General features: G+C 42.5%; 1 protein-coding gene across 1 annotated transcript in view; it reads right to left on the minus strand.

Moving 5' to 3' along the window:
• Nucleotides 1–19,763, minus strand: part of LOC100452275 (golgin subfamily A member 6-like protein 22) — a 122,924-nt gene that overhangs the window by 29,963 nt on the left and 73,198 nt on the right. The window contains exon 13 of the mRNA XM_063716273.1: nt 348–449. Coding sequence (XP_063572343.1) covers nt 348–449 — 102 coding nt within the window. The remainder of the gene's footprint in view (nt 1–347; nt 450–19,763) is intronic.

Below are 19,763 nucleotides of genomic sequence, written 5' to 3' on the forward strand. Positions count from 1 at the left end.
AAGGAAAGGCAATCCCCTCCCACTAGTTCTGGTGTCATTCTCCCCGTCTCTCCCTTCACTTCCACCTTGGCTAGTGGTCTCCACCCAAAACGCTTGCTTGGCTTAATCGTTAGAATTCAGGGAAAAAGAGACCCTGAATTCCTAATCTAAACTAAGGTTATACATGTGGGAAATAATAAAGAGAATACAGGTGGTAAGTAAGATTTGGAGGACTTAAAATACCCAGACTTTAATTCCTCTAAGTTTATAGTCATTAATCATGTTTTTTAATCATATTATCTCAACATTTAATTTCTAAATATAATGTTTATGAGGAAAAGAGAAAATAGCTTGGCTTCTTTCCTCACCGAAATGTTGTCCTTAGTATCTTCTAGACGTTCCAAAACTGATGTCAGATTTGGCTCATCAGAGTCCACAAACCATATTGGTGAAGAAGATGAATAGGATTCCTGTTTAACCCAGAGACAGCTATGTTAAATGTTTACATACAGACTAACCCAAATATGCAATTAAATGGCAAGATGACCATGGATTTAGACAAAATGTATCAGGGGGGAAAAGGCAACACATTAAAACCCATGTGAGGAGCTGGACTTCTGAGACAGCCATTCTCCTTGCATAGCACAGTCTGCTGCTAGAGCTCATAGAAGTCAACAATTTTCTTCAACACTGGTAGGCAGCCTCTAAATGGTCCCAATCACCCTCACCTCCTGCCATTCACACCCTTGTAAATTTCCCACCCCTGGACCTAGTGACTCACTTCTAACAAAGAGAATACAGCAAAAGTAATAACATCACTTCTGAGGTGAGGCTACAAGGAGACTACGATGCCTGCCTTGGTCACCCTTCTCCTGCTCTTTCCATTGCTCCCTCTGATGGAAGCCAGTTGCCATGTGATGAGGTGCCCTATGGAGAGGCCCACATGGCAAGGTATTGTAAAAGGCCTCTGACCAGTAACCATCTAGAGACAGAGGCCCAGTCCAACAGCCTCTGAGATGAATCCTGCCACTGTGAGCTTGGAGATGGATTCTCTCCCTCTCCTGCCTTGGGATGATCACAGCCGCCACCAACACCTTCACTGCCTGGTCAGAGGCCAAGCCAGTGAACCCAAGGTAAACTGGACAGAATCCTGACCCACAGAAACTGTGAGATAATGTTTGTTGTTTTAAGCTGCTAAATTTGTTACAGAGCAATAGATAACTAACTCAAACACCATAAAATTCTAACATTTTATTCTGTCACATAAACCAAGTAATATGAATAAATGCCATGACTATACATATATTTTTGGCACACAATTACATGTGATTTTTTAAAAAGCTAATGAACTAAGCATTATGCGCTTTCACCCATTAATAGACATTTACTCTGTTGCATTGTACTGTCTTCTATTAGAAATTGGTGAAAAGCAATTGTTATTATATATTAGCTTCAGAAGAACTAGGTTCAAGTCATGGAAAACCAAGAAAAGCAGAAAACCATGAAAACCATGGAAAACCAGAAAAACAAGTTGGCCGGGCGCTGTGGCTCATGCCTGTAATCCTGGCACTTTAGGAGTCCAAAGTGGGTGGATCATGAGTTCAGGAGATCGAGACATCCTCGCTAACATGGTGAAACCCCATCTCTACCAAAATAAAAACAATTAGCCAGGCATGGTGGCTCATGCCCGTAGTCCCAGCCACTCAGGAGGCTGAGGCAGGGGAATCGCTTGAACCCGGGAGGCAGAGGTTTCAGTGAGCTGAGATGCACCACTGCACTCCAGCCTGGTGACAGAGCAAGACTCCATCTCAAAAAAAAAGAAAAAAGAAAAGAAAAACAAGTTGTATTGAAGGAGGACATCATTAACAGTTTATCTCTTCAATAATGATTTATTTCACTATTCTCATTCTTCTCATTCCTCTCTTACAGTGTCCCAAATCTTTTTACAGGCTAAAAGAAACTCTTCAGAATGAATCCTATTCTTTTTGTTTTGTTTTGTTTTTGAGACAGAGTCTTGCTCTGTCACCCAGGCTGGATGCTGTGGCGTGATCTCAGATCATGGCAAGCTCCACCTCCCGGGTTCACACCATTCTCCTGCATTAGCCTCCAGAGTAGCTGGGACTATAGGCACCTGCCACCACGTCCGGCTAATTTTTTGTTTTTTAGTAGATATGTGGTTTCACTGTGTTAGCCAGAGTGGTCTCGATCTCCTGATCTCGTAATCCGCCTGCCTCAGCCTCCCAAAGTGCTGGGATTACAGGCGTGAGCCACCGTGCCTGGCCCAATTCTATTCTTAAAGAATACCACTTACTGACTATTGCATTTTCTTCTTCAAATTCTTCAGCGTACATTGGGAATACACCACATGGACCATTTTTAAATTTTTAGTTTTGGGGGTTTTTTTGGCTAAAGAAAATGCAACTAGATTTAGGACCTCATTCTATTAGGTTAGTATTTGTCTAGTAAACTTCAGCATAAGCAAAGTAAAATACATGTTGTTGCTCTGGACTGAAACCCCTCAAAACCATATTTTAAAAATTACAAAAACATTAACTGAAATCAAGTTTTTAAAAATCTTGTAGATGAAAAGATATGATATATAGTAGGTTTAAGTACCTATTTCAATGGTTCCCAAAGTGTGGCCCTCAGATCCCCAGGTCCAAACTGTTTTGACAGGAATACTAACATGGTGACATTTGCTGTAAGGGTACAGTTGCAATGGTGGGTAAAAAATGCTGGTACTTTAGCACAGATAAAGGCAGTAACACCAAACTAGTAGTAGTCATGGTATGACTACTATGCACAGGAAAGGTTTAAAGGTTTAAAAAGGAAGGGCGGGCCGGGCACCGTGTCTCATACCTGTAATCACAGCACTTTGGTAGGCCAAGGCGGGCAGATCACCTGAGGTCAACAGTTTGAGAGCAGCCTGGCCAACACGGTGAAACCCCATCTCTACTAAAAATATAAAACTTAGCTGGACATGGTGGTTGCATGCCTGTAGTCCCAGCTACTTGGCAGGCTGAGGCAGGAGGATTGATTGAGCCCAGAAGGTTGAGGCTACAATGAGCTGTGATTATGCTACTGCACTCCAGTCTGGGTGACAGAACAAGGCCCTGTCTCAAAAATAAAAAGAATGCCTATGACGAAGCAGTGAAAAATTTACATCTTAATCCTTGAATATGTCTTTTTAATATTTCAAGTGATGAAATGGGAAGTATACATGAGCATTCCTACAGACTGTCTGAGAAAAAACCGTCATGAGACTAAGTAATGAAGTGAATTAACCACTTTAATGGAATATCATTTTTACTCCAAAAGATGACTGACAAAAAATGTTATTTCAGCTGGGTTTTGGGAGACATTTTCTCAAAAAAGGAGATTCTGTTATTTCAAGGAAAACAACAGACAGGCCATAATAAATTTCAGCAATAAAATTGCTAATACTAAAACTCAAGCTTTTGAACAAAAAATTAGAATTTTAGAAAACTTATATCCACCATCGCTTTCCAAAAGTATTCTGATGAGATTGATGGTGATATTGATGACCACATTTTGGTATTGTACAATCAAATGTATCAACATATAGAAGATCTCAGTGAACCATTATTTTTGAACTGAACAATGCATAATGTTATAATATCATGCAAGGGTAAAACATTCAAAGTTCAAGAAAAATCAAGTTTTGATGGAGTATCAAAAAAGAAGCCAAGGCAACATGGCAAAACCCTGTCTCTATAAAAAATACAAAAAATTAGCTAGGTGGGGTAGTACACACCTGTAGTCCCAACTGCTCTGGAGGCTGAGGTGGGAGGATCACCTGAGTCCCCAGAGACTGAGGCTCCAGTGAGCCGTGATCACAGCACTGCATTCCAGCCTGGGAGACAGAGAAAGACCCCATCTCAAAAAAGAAAGAAAGAAAGAAAGAAAGAAAGAAAGAAATATCCATAATGATCTAAAATGCCTATCTGTATGAGATTGTCCTTTGTTCACATTTTTTCAAGCAAATATCACACAATAAATTGAATGCAGGTGCAAATGACATATCAAACATCAAAGAAATTCGCAAAAGGTGTAAGATTGTACTACTTTGGGTTTAGAAATTTTCTTTTCATAAAAGCATTTATAACAATATGTGGTGAGCTCTTAAAGAATATTTTAAATATTTCTGATTTAATTTCTAGTGATAAATACCGATAGATATAACTTACATACACAAAAGCTCCTTGGGCCGTCAATATACTTTTAAGAGTGTAAAGGAATCCTGACCCCAAAACTTGGAGAACTGCTGCCTTCCCCTCCACTTTCTTCCTTCCCTAGAATTTCTTCCTTGGAAGAAACATCCCTTTGCCATTCTATGTTAACTTACATAGTTCCACTGAGGCCAGTTTTGCTACCTCCCTCCCATCTTTCCACCTCTCTCTCAACACAAAACCTGACCAAAGGACTCTACCGGCCCACCCCATTTCCAGTGATCAGCTGTCAGGTGGGCTAAGCCAAGCAAATCTGGGTTTTCCCTGAGACTGGACCTCTCTTTCTGGGAGAGATGGAATCACAGGGACAAGGTTGGCCACCTTGGGGTAGTGAGAATTCATCTTGCCTAAATGAGAAGAGGTTAGGCAAGTTTCTAGAATGCCAGACTGCTTTCTAGAAAGTCAAAGATAATTATACTTTCTGCCATGACTGTGAGAATGCCCATTTCATTGCACATTTTCTAACATTTTTACCAATCTGACAAATAAAAGCTGGTACCTAGAAGAAAAAAAGGCTGGGTGTGGTGGCTCATGCCTGTAATCCCAGCACTTTGGGAGGCCAAGGTGAGTGGATCACCCGAGGTCAGGAGTTCCAGACCAGCCTGGCCAACATGGTGAAACCCCATCTCTACTAAAAATAGAAAAATTAGCCAGGCATGGTGGCAGGCACCTGTAAGCCCAACTCCTCAGGAGGCTGAGGCAGGACAATCACTTGAACCTGGGAGGCAGAGGTTGTCGTGAGCCAAGATCATGCCATTGCACTCCAGCCTGGGTGACAAGAGTGAGATTTCATGTCAAAAAAAAATTTTTTTCCATACAATATAATTTGTTCCATCTCTAGAAACCAATTCAGCAATGAGAACTGAAAGCTACCACATGGAAGGTTTCAAGGATTTAGCTCTACCTATTGATGTCTAAAGCATTAGTTAAGGTAGAAAACACACACACACACACACACAGAAACACACTCACTCACTCACTCACCCCTATGTATTCAGTACCAGGAAACGCGAATGACTAGATGGTATAGTCATCCAACACAAAGCACACAATAACTGAAGGCACTGTAGAAGAGTAACTTATGACACGGATCTACAATATTGTTGAGTGAAAAAGCAGATTACAAATAAAATCTGATTTTTTAAGGGAGAGGGAACACATACAAGCAAAGGAGAAAAGAGATGAGCAGATGACTGGAAAGATACAAAATTCTGATAGTGGTACATTCTGAGTGTTAGAATTATTGGTATTATGTTCTAGTTTTGCCTAAAAATTTTCTAAATTTCTTAAAATAAGAAGTTTTTGTTATCCATATTATCAAATATTCATCACCCCAGGAAACTTAACCTTGAGCACAAACTCTATAACGTGTTCAATGTTTATTCAGTTTAATATTTAAGAGACAATCTATTTTGAAAGACATCTAAAGTGATGACCAATATTTAAACTTATGCATTAATATTTTTCAATCACATGCTTTACATTTTGTAATTTTGATAAGGTTAAGCTTTAGATCCATCTTGAAAAGATAAGTTTTCTATTTGTCTTTAAAATATTACCTACAATATGCCTGTTTTTAAACAGTGAATGATGCTCAAAAATCACAATATAAATACAGGCAGTGTTCCTTACATGGAATGTTTAAGTTCCTAACACTGTTCTTTTTCACCGGTTATGAAAACACAGAACAATTATCTAAGCATCTAATTATTCAGGGCCTTTGTTTCTCCTCCATTCTGTTAGTTTTATACTAATTTCAAGGCCTGTGAGGATGAAGTTGTCTGTGACAGCTACCACAAAGGTTACTATAGGCGGACAAATTTCCAACAAGTTTATCACCACTACCATCCCCACCATAAAACTGTCTCAATCAAGGGCAACACAATTCAAGGTTAGCCAAGACAACCTCTTTACCTGTCACTGCTTAAGAAAAGGATTTTTTGGTCTTATTTAGAAATAACTTTCTATATCTATTTTTCTCCATAAATCCACTGAGACCAATGTGTGCCCCTATCTCAAGCACCAGCAAGCAAAACTGCCTGCCAGTATGTTCAGTTTTTGTATCTTTCCAAATGTAGGGCACAGCTATCTTTTATCAAAATTTTTTGGAAACTGATGCACAAACTTCTTGAAAGTTCAGCCGGGCGCGGTAGCTCACGCCTGTAAGCCCAGCACTTTGGGAGGCTGAGGCAGGCAGATCACAAGGTCAGGAATTCAAGACCAGCCTGGCCAACATGGTGAAACCTGTCTCTACTAAAGCTACAAAAATTAGCCAGGTGCGGTGGCAGGTGCCTGTAATCCCAGCTACTCAGGAGGCTGAGGCAGGAGAATTGCTTGAACCTGGGCAGCAGAGGTACCAGTGAGCCAAGATTGCACCACTGTACTCCAGCCTGGGTGATAGAGTGAGACTCCGTCTCAAAATAAAAAAAAAAAAAAGAATTTCAGATATACAGCAGTTGTAATTCTTCTGAAGGCTGCTTATGGGACACATTACTTTCATACTTTGCTGTTCAATAAATGTGGGGTGGAGAATAAAGTGAATTGACAGAATTACCATATAAAATAAAATTTGAAGTCCTCTGACAACAAAAGAAACTTAAAATACACACACACACACACACACACACACACACACGCACACGGTTTTCCCTGCTAATCATTTTACAACAACCAAGTAGCTAACCCAGAGCCCACAAAAGCAGAGTAAAAATTCTAACACTTGGTAAAATAAAAATGCACATATATCCCTGTCATCTAAAAAAAATGCTTAAGTATTCAAAGACAGACAGCAATTATAGCTACTGAGAACATCATTGTAAGCAAACTGAGGCAGAGAAAACAAAGGTGTTACGACGATTTGAACCACCTAAGCTGCAGAAACCCACTGGATGGTTTCCCAGGTTCCGAGTTGGCATTATCTTTCAGAACAATCTTCTAGAAGAGATCACATAACACTGTTACAAAGGATCTGGAGAAAGGGACCCTGGCTTCATCACTCTGGCTCTCCAGTCACGCTTTACATGTTCACTTCTTACACTCTCTTTCATAGGAAGTCAATTTACAGACTTCCATCAAGCCCTTAGAGACCTTTTTGTACTATCCATGACAAGTTCTTGATGTTTTGTCTGCACTTTTGGCAAATTCTTAGCAGTTAACTTACAAGGCAGTTAAGATTTTTATTCAAGCACAATATAGCTAGAATAGGGTCATACATTCAATAAAACAAATATTTACCAAGCATTTATTGAGTGGAAGATAAAAAGCACAAAGCATAATTATAAAGTATTCTCCCCTGCCACCATAAAAATTTTTTTAAAGCCTTACACAATACGGCATAACATGACCAAAGCAAAAATAGTGAGGACTAAAGAGGGGAGGAAGGGGAAATATCAGCATGAACTAAATATGACCCAGAAGAGCCTTGATGGTCAGACACGTAAAGATAAATTGGGTAGGGTTGGGGGTGGCTGTCAGGGGCACATTCTACAGGGGAAAAACAGCTGATACAGAAGCCTGAAAGGAAAAGCGGGCAGAGCACCTGGACAGGACTCTTACCTGCTGCATCCAGGGTACAATGCGCCTTTCCAGAACACAGCAGCGGCCCGGGTGGAGGGATCACTCAAACAGCATCAGAGGCTGCATTCCAACTTTTCCTCCAACAAGTCCATTTTCATTGTTAGTTTCTCCTTAAACACGATTGGCTGAACATGCGGGAACAAGGAAAACCTGACTGAAGAATGAGGCGTTTAAGCTTAAGGGCCTTGGATCAGGGTGCAGTGGCTCAGGCCTGTAATCCCAGAACTTTGGGAGGCAGAGATGGGTCATTTGAGGTCAGGAGTTTGAGACCAGCCTGGCCTACATGGTGAAACCCAGTCTCTACTAAACAACACAAAAGTTAGTCTCCCTCTTCTGCTTTTCCCAGCAGGAAGGGCCCAGCCTCACCTATGCAACCTGCAGCCCCCCTGCCAACCAGTTGAGGCTCCCCTCTTAGACTTAGAAGTCTATGGCCAGTGGCATCCGGCTACTTGCCCTCCCTGCCTTCCCCAGGGTCCCTCACAGGTCCCTGGGCTTTCTGACTGCCCAGAGGGGCCTCTGGCACTCGCTCCAGCCAGCCATCCCTTATAGCTCCACCATTTTGGTTCAGGCAGTGTTCCTTCTCTACCAGGTCTGGTGGCTGTTGGATGGGGCTCTCCAAGCAAGAGGTGGCCCTGGGCCAGTGGGTTGGAAGACAGGGTGACCAGTGAAGAGGGAAGCCCGAGGGGGCTGGCATTGGTCTGAACTGTGGGTGGATGGGTGGATTGCCTGGGTGCCATGAGAGAGGCCAGCGTGTGTGGGGTGGGGAGGGCCGCTGCAGCCCCCAGGCACTACCTATGAAGCTCTGGCTTCTCCCTCCAACTTCCTCCCCTTTCCCTTCCAGCCCCTCTTTTCCAAGAATCTTGCCATGCCCACACCTACACCCTCCCCTCCCCGGCCCTCCCACAGCTGCTGCAGCGCACCCATCCTCTGCACTTGCCTCACCAGCTCTGGCTTTTCTCTAACCCGTTTTCTCTCTGCTTTCTCTCCAACTGCCAGCTGATCGGGTCAGGCAAGTCCATCCCGTCCTGAGAGCCCCAGGCCTCCCTTCGACCTCTAAACAGATCCCTCCTCTTCTCAGAGACCTCCCTTTCCAAGCCTGCCTGGGCGGGTGTCCTGTGAGTTGACAGTGGCTCCCCCAGCCCCAAAGCCAGCCCCCTTCATCTGTGACTTAAGTCTGTTGTAGCAGTGAGCTGACACGTCCAGGTGTGACAGTTGCTGAAAACTTCTGCCCCCTCTGTGGTATGCCCCTGCTGTGTTCTATGAATAGCTATAAATTCCCATATATACACACATACACACACACACACACACACATATACATATATACACGTGGCCGACTGCCTCGCCTCTAGCACTGGGAATCAGTTCCCATGCTGTGCTTGTGGAGTCTTGTAGCCCAGCAAGAGGAAGCTGTCTCCCGACATCACCCCTCCAAAGTGCACCACCTCCAGTGAGCTTCCGTGACATGCGCGGCCTGTGGACAGCCAGCCCCCGCCATCCCTCCCGCCCTTCTGGCCAAGCATGGCAGTGCTGTGCAGGCAGCTGTGTGGCCTGACAGTCTCTACCAGTCCTGCTGTCCCTCGGCTGAGAAACCCATTTCTGGATGACAGAGAATGTGTCCTCTGCTGGCTGTGTTCTCTATGGAGCTCAGGGGAGGGAAAAGGCCAAGCCATTTTTGGCCAAGCCATTTTTAGGGTGCTGTTGGCAGTGGTGGAAAGGTCACACCCTTTTCAAGGGACACTTTTCCTGGAAAGTCCCTGGAGCTTAGCTGGCTCTTATCCTGTGAAGCCAGCTCTGGCCACTAGGGGACAGGGCCATGAACTCAGCCTGGAGGGAGCCTGCGGGGCAGCTGGCACTCTGGAGGGACAGACAGGCCACCCGGTGCAGACAGGAGAGGGAGGCAGGGGGACAGAACGGAAGACACCTGGGGTGGATGGAAGTCAGTGCCCTTGGGCGCTGGTATCTGTCTTCCTGGCCACAGCTAGATCAGGCTTCTCAACCTGTTGACTGTCAGGGCCGGGCTGTACTCCGTAGGCACCATGACAGTCCCCATGAAATCCACCAGGTGTCACCAGGCAGCATACAGGTAACAGGCCTGGAAGATCCCCCACAGCCCAGCTGGACATGCTGAGACACTCTGGGGCTCCTGGTTCAGTGGGACAAACTGCAGGACCCAGTGAGGGAAACAGGAACATACCAGGCTGAGCAGTATGGCTAAATCCATTTATTCCAAAATCAAAAGCAAACAAAACAAAACAAAACAAAACAAAACAAAACAAAACAAAACAAAAAAAAACAAAAAAACACCCAAAAAAACAAAAAACAGGAGTCCCATCACCAGGGAGCCATGACCCCATCCCCGCCTCCTTCCTCGCTCCTATGCTAGCAATAAATAAGTTTCCCAGCCGCAAATAATTATAAGAACCTCTTCCTCATATGCCAGCTGCAACCTACGCCAGATACGATACAGAACGTTACACAGATACAGTATGTACACGGGGGAAGGGGGGCCACCCCCAGCAGTCTGTGCCCTCGCCTGGTCTACAGTTAACTCCACTCTCTCGCCTCAGCTGCCTCTCTGAGTAAGAAGATGGGAGCCCCCCTGACGGAAAAGTTGCTTTGGTGAGAGTAAGGAGGCCGTCAGACCTCCTCCAAACAAACCAACTCCACCAACCTCTGGCTCTGAAATAACAAATATCATCATCCAGAAATGTAAGGACTCGGCCTTGCTCAAGGTGGTAAAGGGTCTGTTTGTCTCCCTCCATTAGACAGGGGTCTTGTCTTGCTACCCTAATGGTAAAGGGGTGACTGGGAAGGGGTTGTAGGGACATGGTGGGGGTGAAGACTCCAGACCCACTTCTCCAGGCTTATGCTGACAGGGGCCTGCTTTTATTTATTTTTATTTTTATCCCATGACTTTTTTTAAATCCTGTAACTTCTTTTTCATAACTTTTTAAAAAAACTTTTCATAAAACTTTTTTTTTTACTTTTTTTCCACAACTTTTTTTTGCCACAACTTTTCCACAGTATTTTTTAATCCCGTAACTTTTTCATCCCACAACTTTAATTCCTGTCACTTTTTTAGTTTGTGTTCTTTTAATAAACACACTTACATAGTTACAATTTTGTAAGAATACCAATTATCTCATGCCAAGCGTGCCCAGCATTTGCACAGTCTCAATACCTTTAATACTATAGTTTTGAAGACACACAAAATTTTTAGGCAAAACAGCACCTTGAAACAATTTAATAAGGTATTACATTACAGTAGCATCACAGAAGCAGTCAATAATGCCACTTTAGACAAAAATCAGTATTTCCATTATGCATTCTGTGTATAAGAATTCATAAATCGGTAAGTCATTCTAAGAAAACTTGGCAAATAAAGCTTTGGACTGGAATTGGCATTTCTTTCTCTACTTTTCCTTCCCCTAGATTCTTTGTTTTAAACTACAGCATTCATATTTTAAAATGTTTTAAATTATTTTAAGACATTAATATAGCAGTTACATTTTTGAATAGTTATTTGAAAGTGACTGTAAGATAAAGTTTTAGAGAATCTATTATGGATAGGGTTGATTTACATTTTCACATTTTCTAAAAATCAGCTTTGGTTTTAGAACTTTTTTTTTTCATTTCGGGAAAACCTACCAGGTTTAATCAATTACTTTAAAAATAATTATCACATATTGCAGTCTTTAAATAGGTGTTTTGATTCTTTACTCCCTAGAGAAATTCAAATTTATTCAGTTGAAGTCACATTTTAAAATTCTATGTTTCTGCTGAACTCTAATCTTCTAATGTTGCCTTCTAAGCAAATTGAAAGCTGCCTTATACGGAATGAGGAAGAGAACAAATACTTGGCTGAATGAGGTACTGCAAAAGAATGCATGCACTTTGAAGAAAGACTTAAGTTATTGTCATAGGATTTCCATTCTCTTTAGCTTTTTCTTAAACATATGACAAAATACCTACACAAAGAGTGGTATTTGAGTTAACATAGTACATTTATTTTTCAGACTTACATTCAGCTTAAATATGCCAGTATGTGATTTAATCCATAGGTACCTGATGAACACATTATTGTCAGATTAGTTACTAATGCTAAACGCTATCTGAAGGTCATTCCTAGTCATTTATACGTGTCAGGGTAAAAGTGAAGCGACTTGAACTATAAAAATACCTTTGAAATAATTTATCAATGTATTAGATAAACTCAGTTTCAGAATGATAAAGAAAAACTGTTAGACCAAATAATGTGCTACTGGCAACCCAGGTGCCAACGCAGGGAGGGCCCAGCTGGGCAGCCCTCAGCAGGGACAGTGTATTAGCCTGTTTTCATACTGCTATAAAGAACTGCACTAGACTGGATAGCTTGTAAAAGAAAGAGGTTTAACTGACTCACAGTTCAGCATGGCTGAGGAGGTGTCAGGAAACAATCACAGGGGAAGGTGAAGGGGAAGCAAGGAAACTTCACGAGGTGGCAGGAAGAAGTGTTGAACAAGTGGGAAGAGCTCCTTATAAAACCATCAGATCTCATGAGAACTCACTCACTATCACGAGAACAGCATAGGGGAAACCGTTCCCATGATCCACCAATTACGTCCACCTGGTCTCTCCCTTGACAGGTGAGGAAAATGGGGATAATTCAAGATGAGATTTGGGTGGAGACACAAAGCCTAATTATATCACACAAGGACCCCCGTCATCCATAACCAAGCCCTACTGTGTCCCTGGCCTCTCTTCCCCACCTCCATCCTCTGCTCCATCTGAGACTGAGGAAAAGGAGCAGGCTGGTCACCTTGGGTGGGGCCAGGCACCTCAAGCCTCAATTGCCCTGCCTCTCCTCCTTGTAGTTCCACCCCAAGAGTGCTGGGCCCTGCCCACTGGGATGTGTCCTCCAAGGCCTTGCCTGAGTCCGGCCCCGCCTCCCTCAGGAGTGTGTGAGCCCATGGGCCAGGCTAGAGGACACCTCCAGGGAACTGTGGCAGAGGCAGGAGCCTGGAGAAAAGGAGGGGGAGAGGAGGCCAGTGGGCAGATGCTGGGCCGCCAGACCTCTGGGAGGGGCCTGAGCCAGTGCTCACGCCTGGGTCTCAGAGTCCCCTGTAGGACTCCATATGGTGCCAGATGGCAGGATATGACAACAGGGTGTAAGTCAGGCACCAGACCTTGAGTCTGCAGAGGCCCAGACAGGACCAGGGGCTTGCTCAAGATACCACAGAAGGTCTGGGTGCACCAGGGGAAGGGAAGTCTGGTGTCTGTAGGGAAAAGAGAGAGAGATCAGACTGTTACTGTGTCTATGTAGAAAAGGAAGACATAAGAAACCTCATTTTGATTTGTACTCTGAATAATTGTTTTGAGATGTTAATTTGTAACTCTAGTTTCAACCCTGTGTTTACAGAAACATGTGTTGTATACAATTAAGGTCTAAGGGATCTAGGGCTGTGTAGGATGTGTCTTGTTAATAATATGTTTATGGGCAGTATTTTTGGTAAAAGTTGTCATTTTTCATTTTTGATTAACCAGGGGCACAATACACCACGGAAAGCTGCAGGGACCTCTGCCCAAGATAGTCTGGGTATTGTCCAAGGTTTTTTCCCACTGAGACGGTCTGAGATATGGCCTCATGGGAAGGGAAAGACCTGACCGTCTTCCAGTCCGACACCCATAAAGGGTCTGTGTTGAGGAGGATTAGTAAGAGGAAGGCCTCCATCTCTTGTATGCCCCTGGGAACAGAATGTCTTGGTGTAAAACCCGATTGTACATTCGTTTTATTTTGAGATAGGAGAAAACTGCCCTGTGGCTGGAGGCGAGATATGTTGGCGGCAATGTTGTTCTGTTACTTTTTACTACACTGAGATGTTTGGGTGGAGAGAAGTATAAATCTGGCCTACGCATACATTTACGCATAGTAAAAAAAAAATTTTTTTAATTTTATTTTTATGGATAGGGTGATTTTAACTTTTTATAAATTTGGTTTAGTTTTTTAGTTAAATTATTATTATAGGCTGGATTAATGGGTCAGATGGATGGGGCCTGTGAACATGAGTGAGTTTGGCCTGTATAATTACAATATAATTGATTTTGAGGGGCCTAGTTTATAATAGTTTTGAATTTATTGTTTTGTAGTATTATTGTAGTATTAGTCATACTTTTTTTTAAACTAAGACTTTTGGATCTTTTGATTTTTTGGGGGCAAGGTTTTTTTTTAGGTTTAGATTTTAATGATTTTTGAAAAGAAGAGTTTTGTAAATTATTTGTGGTTTGAGTGACATTTTACTTACTATGTGATAAGTAAACTTATTGGTGGTATTGATAGTAGGTACTTTTACTAATTTTGGGTTGTAGGTATTAAATATTTTGGTGTCTTTTTTAGGCAAATAGGATAATAACATTTAATGGAAATATTTATATTATTATTATTTTTAGGTTGGACAGGGCAACGATTATTTGTGGGGCCTGGTACCCATGTATTATTAACATATATTTTAATAGGATTATTTATTTATGTGACTGTTTGAATTAAGGGTGGGAAAGGTACATAGGCTTAGTAAGTATAATTAGTTGTAGTTGTTTTTGTAGACATGGGGATACTTACTATTATTGATATAATTATTAGTCGTAAACAGTATTTTTTTGGAGTTTGTGTCACTTTTGTGTTTTTTAGGTTTTTTTTAGTTAACTGTGTTAGTTTTTTTAATTGTGTTTAAGTTGGTGGCTTTGTTTTTTTGGTGGATGGCGACTTTGTTTTTTTGATATTATTATTTTATTTGGTGAGTTAATGATGCTTGATTGTGGTGTTTTTATTTTTGTGGAAGTGGGTTTTTGTATTTTTAATGGGTTTATTGTATAATTTGAAATGTTTAGTGGGTATTTAAACAGGAAGTTGATTTTTTTTGGTGAAACACAAGTAAAGTTTTTTTTAATGTTTTTATGTTTTTTTAATTAAATTAGTTTTTTTATGTGGGTTTTTTTTATTAGTAAAACGTTTTGTAGAAGTAGTGGTCTGATTTTTATAAATGTTAAAAAAATTTAAAGTATAGAGTGTTAGATTAAGTTGTATTGGGGGAGTGTTATACTTTTTATTGTTTGTTTGAGTTTTGAGTGTTAGTTTTTTAAATTATGGTTTGTTTTTGGGAATTATAGGGGATTTTTGTTGTATGTGTAATTTTTTATTGATTTAAGAATTTTTGAAATGTTTTATTACACTATTTTGGCCTATTTAATTTTTTTGGAACTTTTATGACAGTAAAACAAGATAAATGTTTTTTAATATGGGAAGTATTTTTGTTTGGTAGGTTGTTTATATAAAATGTGAATAAGTATTAACTGTTGTATGGACAAATGACTTTTTTTTTTTACAGTTTGTTGTAACAAATTAAATAGTTGGTTTAACTGATTATATTTGATTAGGGCTGTTTTAACTCTTTTTGTAGTTTGTATTATATATGTAGAATTTGATACAATGTTAATAGGCTGATTAAAATTTTGTAATATTGTAATGACAGTAACCAATTTTGTTTTTTGAGTTGAGTGACATTGAGTTTTAATGACTTGTTTTTTTGGTCTGGCGTAAGTCTTTTTTTATTGTTGGAAGTATTAGTAAACACGGTTAGAGTATTTTTTAAAGGTTTATGTTTGGTAATTTTAGGTAAAATTTAAGTAGTCAATTTTAAAAACTGGAAGATTTTTGTTTTTGGGTAATGATTGTCAATAATTTTTTATAAAATTAGTAAGACCAATTTGTTATATACCAGAATTGATAAAGGCTTGTTTAATTTGTTTTTTGTTTAAAGGATCAATGATTTTATTTGGGTTATTTTTATATAATTTTATTATTTGTAATTTTGTCTGACTAGTTAATGTAGTCATTTGATTTAAGTACAATGTAAAAGTCTTAATTGTACTGTAAGGAAGGAAGGACCACTTTATAAGATTTGTATTTTGAACAATAATGTCTGTTGGAGAATGTGTAGTAGTAAAAATTAAAAGTTGGAGTGGGGCTAAGTGATTCATTTTATTTATTGGGGTTGACTGAACTTTTTTAATTAATTTTTTTAGTTGTCTTCGGAATTAATGTTTATTATTTAATTTTGGATTTTTTTTTAAGATAGAGAACAAATTTGACATGGCATAAGTAGGGATGTCTATAGTTGGCCGAGTTTAATATTTTTTAGTAATTTTTGAAAGTTATTTAATGTTTTTAATGTTTAATTTTTATTTTTTGTGGTTTTTTAACTTATATTTTTAAGTAATGGAAAGGATTAGAGGTTTGAATTTTATTAGATATTATTGTCAGTCTTGTGTTGGTAACCTTTGCTTGTAGAAATGTGTAATAGTTAATTTTTTTGTTTTTGTAGTATACAAAATATTATTAATATAATGAATGATATAACAGTTTGAAAACTTGTGTTTAACTGGTTGAAGAGTTTGAGTTACAAAAGTTTTACAAATAGTTGGACTATTAAGTATTTTTTGAGGTAACACTTTTTACTGAAACCTGGTGGCTGGTTTTTTATTATTTATGGCTGGTATAGTAAAAGTAAATTTTTTTTAAATTTTGTTTTGTCAGAGGAATGGTAAAAAAGTAATCTTTTAGATTAATTATAATTAAAGGCCAATTTTTGGGGATTACGGCCGGAGAGGGCAACTCAGGTTGGACACTCTCCATGGGTTGAATTACAGCATTAATGCTTTTAAGTTGGTTAGTATGTGTCATTCGCTGGATTTTTTTTTTTTAATTATAAACATAGGAGAATTTTAAGGCGAAAATGAAGGCTCAATTTTTTTTAAGTTTTTTTGTTAATAAGTGTAAAGTTTTTAGTTTGTATTTTGGTAGTGGCCACTGATTTACTTGTATAGGTTTTTTTTTGTTTTTTAAGTTAATGGAATGGTTTTTGGAGGCTTTACAGTGGCCACTTTTAAAAAGGATACTTTATTTTTTTAAAATTTTTTTTAGTCTTAATTGGGACTTTAGTGTCTTTTTTCTTTTTTAGTTTTTTGTCAGGGAGATATTTTATTTTAGTCATGATTTTTTGACTTGTGGGGCTGTATAGGGAGGCCGGGATAGGGCAGGGATAGAGCTTGGAGGAGGGCTAGAGCTCTGAGGGGGAGGATCAGAGGGGCTTCCTGGAGGAGGAAGACACAGGAGGGGTCCCCAAGGTAGGGGTATTCGGACAGGCTTAGAAAGGGAGGGCCACGAGCAGGACAGGCTCAGGCAAGGCAGGAGGTGGCCGGAGTCAGACCTCCTGATGAGGGTGTGTGGGAACTTCCGACCAGAGCCCCTGAAGGCCCCATTGAGTGGAGAATCCACTACTGACCTCCCCCTCCACCCAGGACAGAACCGAAACCAGTGCCAGCCTCGTCCTGGCGGGAAATCCGTGTTATCCTAACAGTCGGGGGAGGTTGGTCTGGGCCCCCTCCCTCCACCTCAGACTGGGGCCTGCAAGTCAGGGTTCTGTTTCATCCACGGTCATCCCAGGGCAGGGTTGTGGAGGGCCACAGCCCCACCCCACCCTGGGCCCCAGCAAGCAGCCCTGAGCCAGATTTCCCCAGGTTCCAGCCTCCGTCAGCACAGAGCGGGCTATTTGTAGAGGGCTCTCTGCAGCAGCAGGCTGGCTCAGGGGTGCCAGCATGGTCGGCAGTGTTCTCAGCTTTTCGCTCTTGCAGGGAGTGGTTCTCCACCCAGCATGCTCCGGTGACCAGGGTGACCTGAGCAGCTGTGACTCTCCTGTCAGCTGAGCCCCCAGGTGGTCACAGGACAGGAGGCTGTGGCAGGCCCTCCCTCTGCCTCCCACAGCCCTGCTGCCCCTGGACCACTCTGGCACCCCCGTCATGGGAACCGAGGGTAATGGTGGGGTAGCTCAGTGGACTTCATAGCCTAGACTGCATCAGGTACACGGTACTTCATGAGAGGTAAGGAACATGCTGGAGCCAGCGAGCCCAACCTGCCTCAGCCCCTCAAAGAAGGACTCCCCAGAGGAGGGTGGGTCAGGCATAAGTCACCATCATAAAGAGGAATTTGTTGAAGAGAGCCCCATACTCCCCATGACAGAGGTCAGAAACTCCAATGTTTTCGGGGGCTCAGCCCGCACCAGGGAGGGAAACTGTCTGCTTGCAGGTTGGGTGCTTTGCATGTAAATGAGTCCTGCCATTCTTCGGCTCCATAGAGGGAGAGATGCGCACTGTGTGGATAGGGCTCCTCGTGTTTTTTTGTTGTTGTTGTTTTTTTTTTGAGACGATTCTCACTCTGTTGCCCAGGCTGGAGTGCAGTGGTGCGATCTCGGCTCACTGCAAGCTCTGCCTCCGGGGTTCACGCCATTCTCCTGCCTCAGCCTCCCGAGTAGCTGGGACTACAGGCACCCGCCACCACGCCAGTCTACTTTTTTGTATTTTTAGTAGAGATGGGGTTTCACCGTGTTAGCCAGGATGGTCTTGATCTCCTGACCTTGTGATCTGCCCGCCTCGGCCTCCCAAAGTGCTGGGATTACAGGCGTGAGCCACCACGTCTGGCTGGCTCCTCGTGTTTTAAGAGAACTTTAAAATGCAGAATTTGTGGTGGAATCTCCCAGGTTTTAAATGTTGACAACCAGGTCAAATTTCAAAAGAACATGTGGTTTAAACAAAACACATCCAGGAACCATACTGCAGGCCAGGAGATGGAAGCAAGGCATCCATGGTGCGGCCCAATTTTCCAGTGCTTCCTCAGCCCCATATCAGCCTGTGCACCTGTGGGAACCCCTGCGTGCCAGATGGGGGAAGCAGGCCTCAGGACCCCAGATCCCCAAAGACAAGGCACCACACTTTATGGCTCCTCCAGCATTTTCCAAAGGGTGGTCCAGAGAAACTTGTTCCTGGAGTTATTCATAGACATTCCTTATTTAGAGCCAAAACACTCTGGGAATCTCGGGGTTAAATAAATCAAAACAGACTTCTTTACTCCAGGACCTCTGGGAGCCTTTCACCTGTTACAGTGCCTTGTGAGTATCCAGGAGGCAGAGGCTGTGCAGTGCTTCCCAAACCAATTCCACATGGAACCCATTTTCAAGGTATACCTGTTAATTCCAGAAAGACGCCACTGCCCCATAGAATGCAGTTCTAGAAATGGAGCTCAACACACCACTCCACCCATTTCACAGACTCAGCCATCCCAGGGTGGTGGGAGCCCAGGCTGGGGTACGGACGGGCTGAGGAGCTGCCAGACTGTCAGGCGCTGGTCAGGAGGACAGCAGCAGCACCCAGGAGGAGCAGACTGAAGGAGCCAGACCCCCTAGGAGGCCCCTGCTGTCATCCAGGGGAGAGGGAAGGGGTGGAGCCAGGCCTGAGGCAGGGAGGTGGGTGCAGAGTGGATGCCCCCACCACTCTGATTTTACAAGTGGAAGGAACAGTCAGAACTTGGTGACTGGGAGGCTGTGTGGAGTGTGGGGGAGGGAGGAGGCGAGGACGAGACCGGGTGAGGGCTAAATGGGCAGAGCTCAGATGGAGACTCTGGGACCCAGGGGAGGGGTGCTCAGAGCCCAGGCTGGGGACCAGTTCCCTCCACCTCCCCTGACCCACAGCCCATCTCAGGGAGCTAGGCTCAAGCAAACTTCAGCCACCTGGGGTTCCCATGGCGACCACGGGAGAGGAGCCCCAGAGGACCTGGGCAAGCAGGAGGAGGAGAAGCAAGTCAGGGCACCAGGGGCTCAAAACCCGACCACCCACTTTTTGGTTAATCCCCACTGCTCTGAGCATTCTCACTAAACAAGTTAGGCTGGTGGTTAGTAGTCAGCTCCTCCCACCCTGAGCTGGGCCTTTGTTCTTGGTGGTTCTATTCTCTCTAGAATGTTTCCAGCAACCCTGGAACCAACCACTCATTAAAATCTCACCTTGTGGCACAAGTCAAATATTCCCCGCTCCACGAAGCATCCCCAACTCCTCAGCCAGAGCTGAGTTCTCCCTTCCCTGCGCACCTCATGC

Source organism: Pongo abelii, chromosome 16 (assembly GCF_028885655.2).
Source record: "Pongo abelii isolate AG06213 chromosome 16, NHGRI_mPonAbe1-v2.0_pri, whole genome shotgun sequence".
NCBI lineage: Eukaryota > Metazoa > Chordata > Mammalia > Primates > Hominidae > Pongo > Pongo abelii.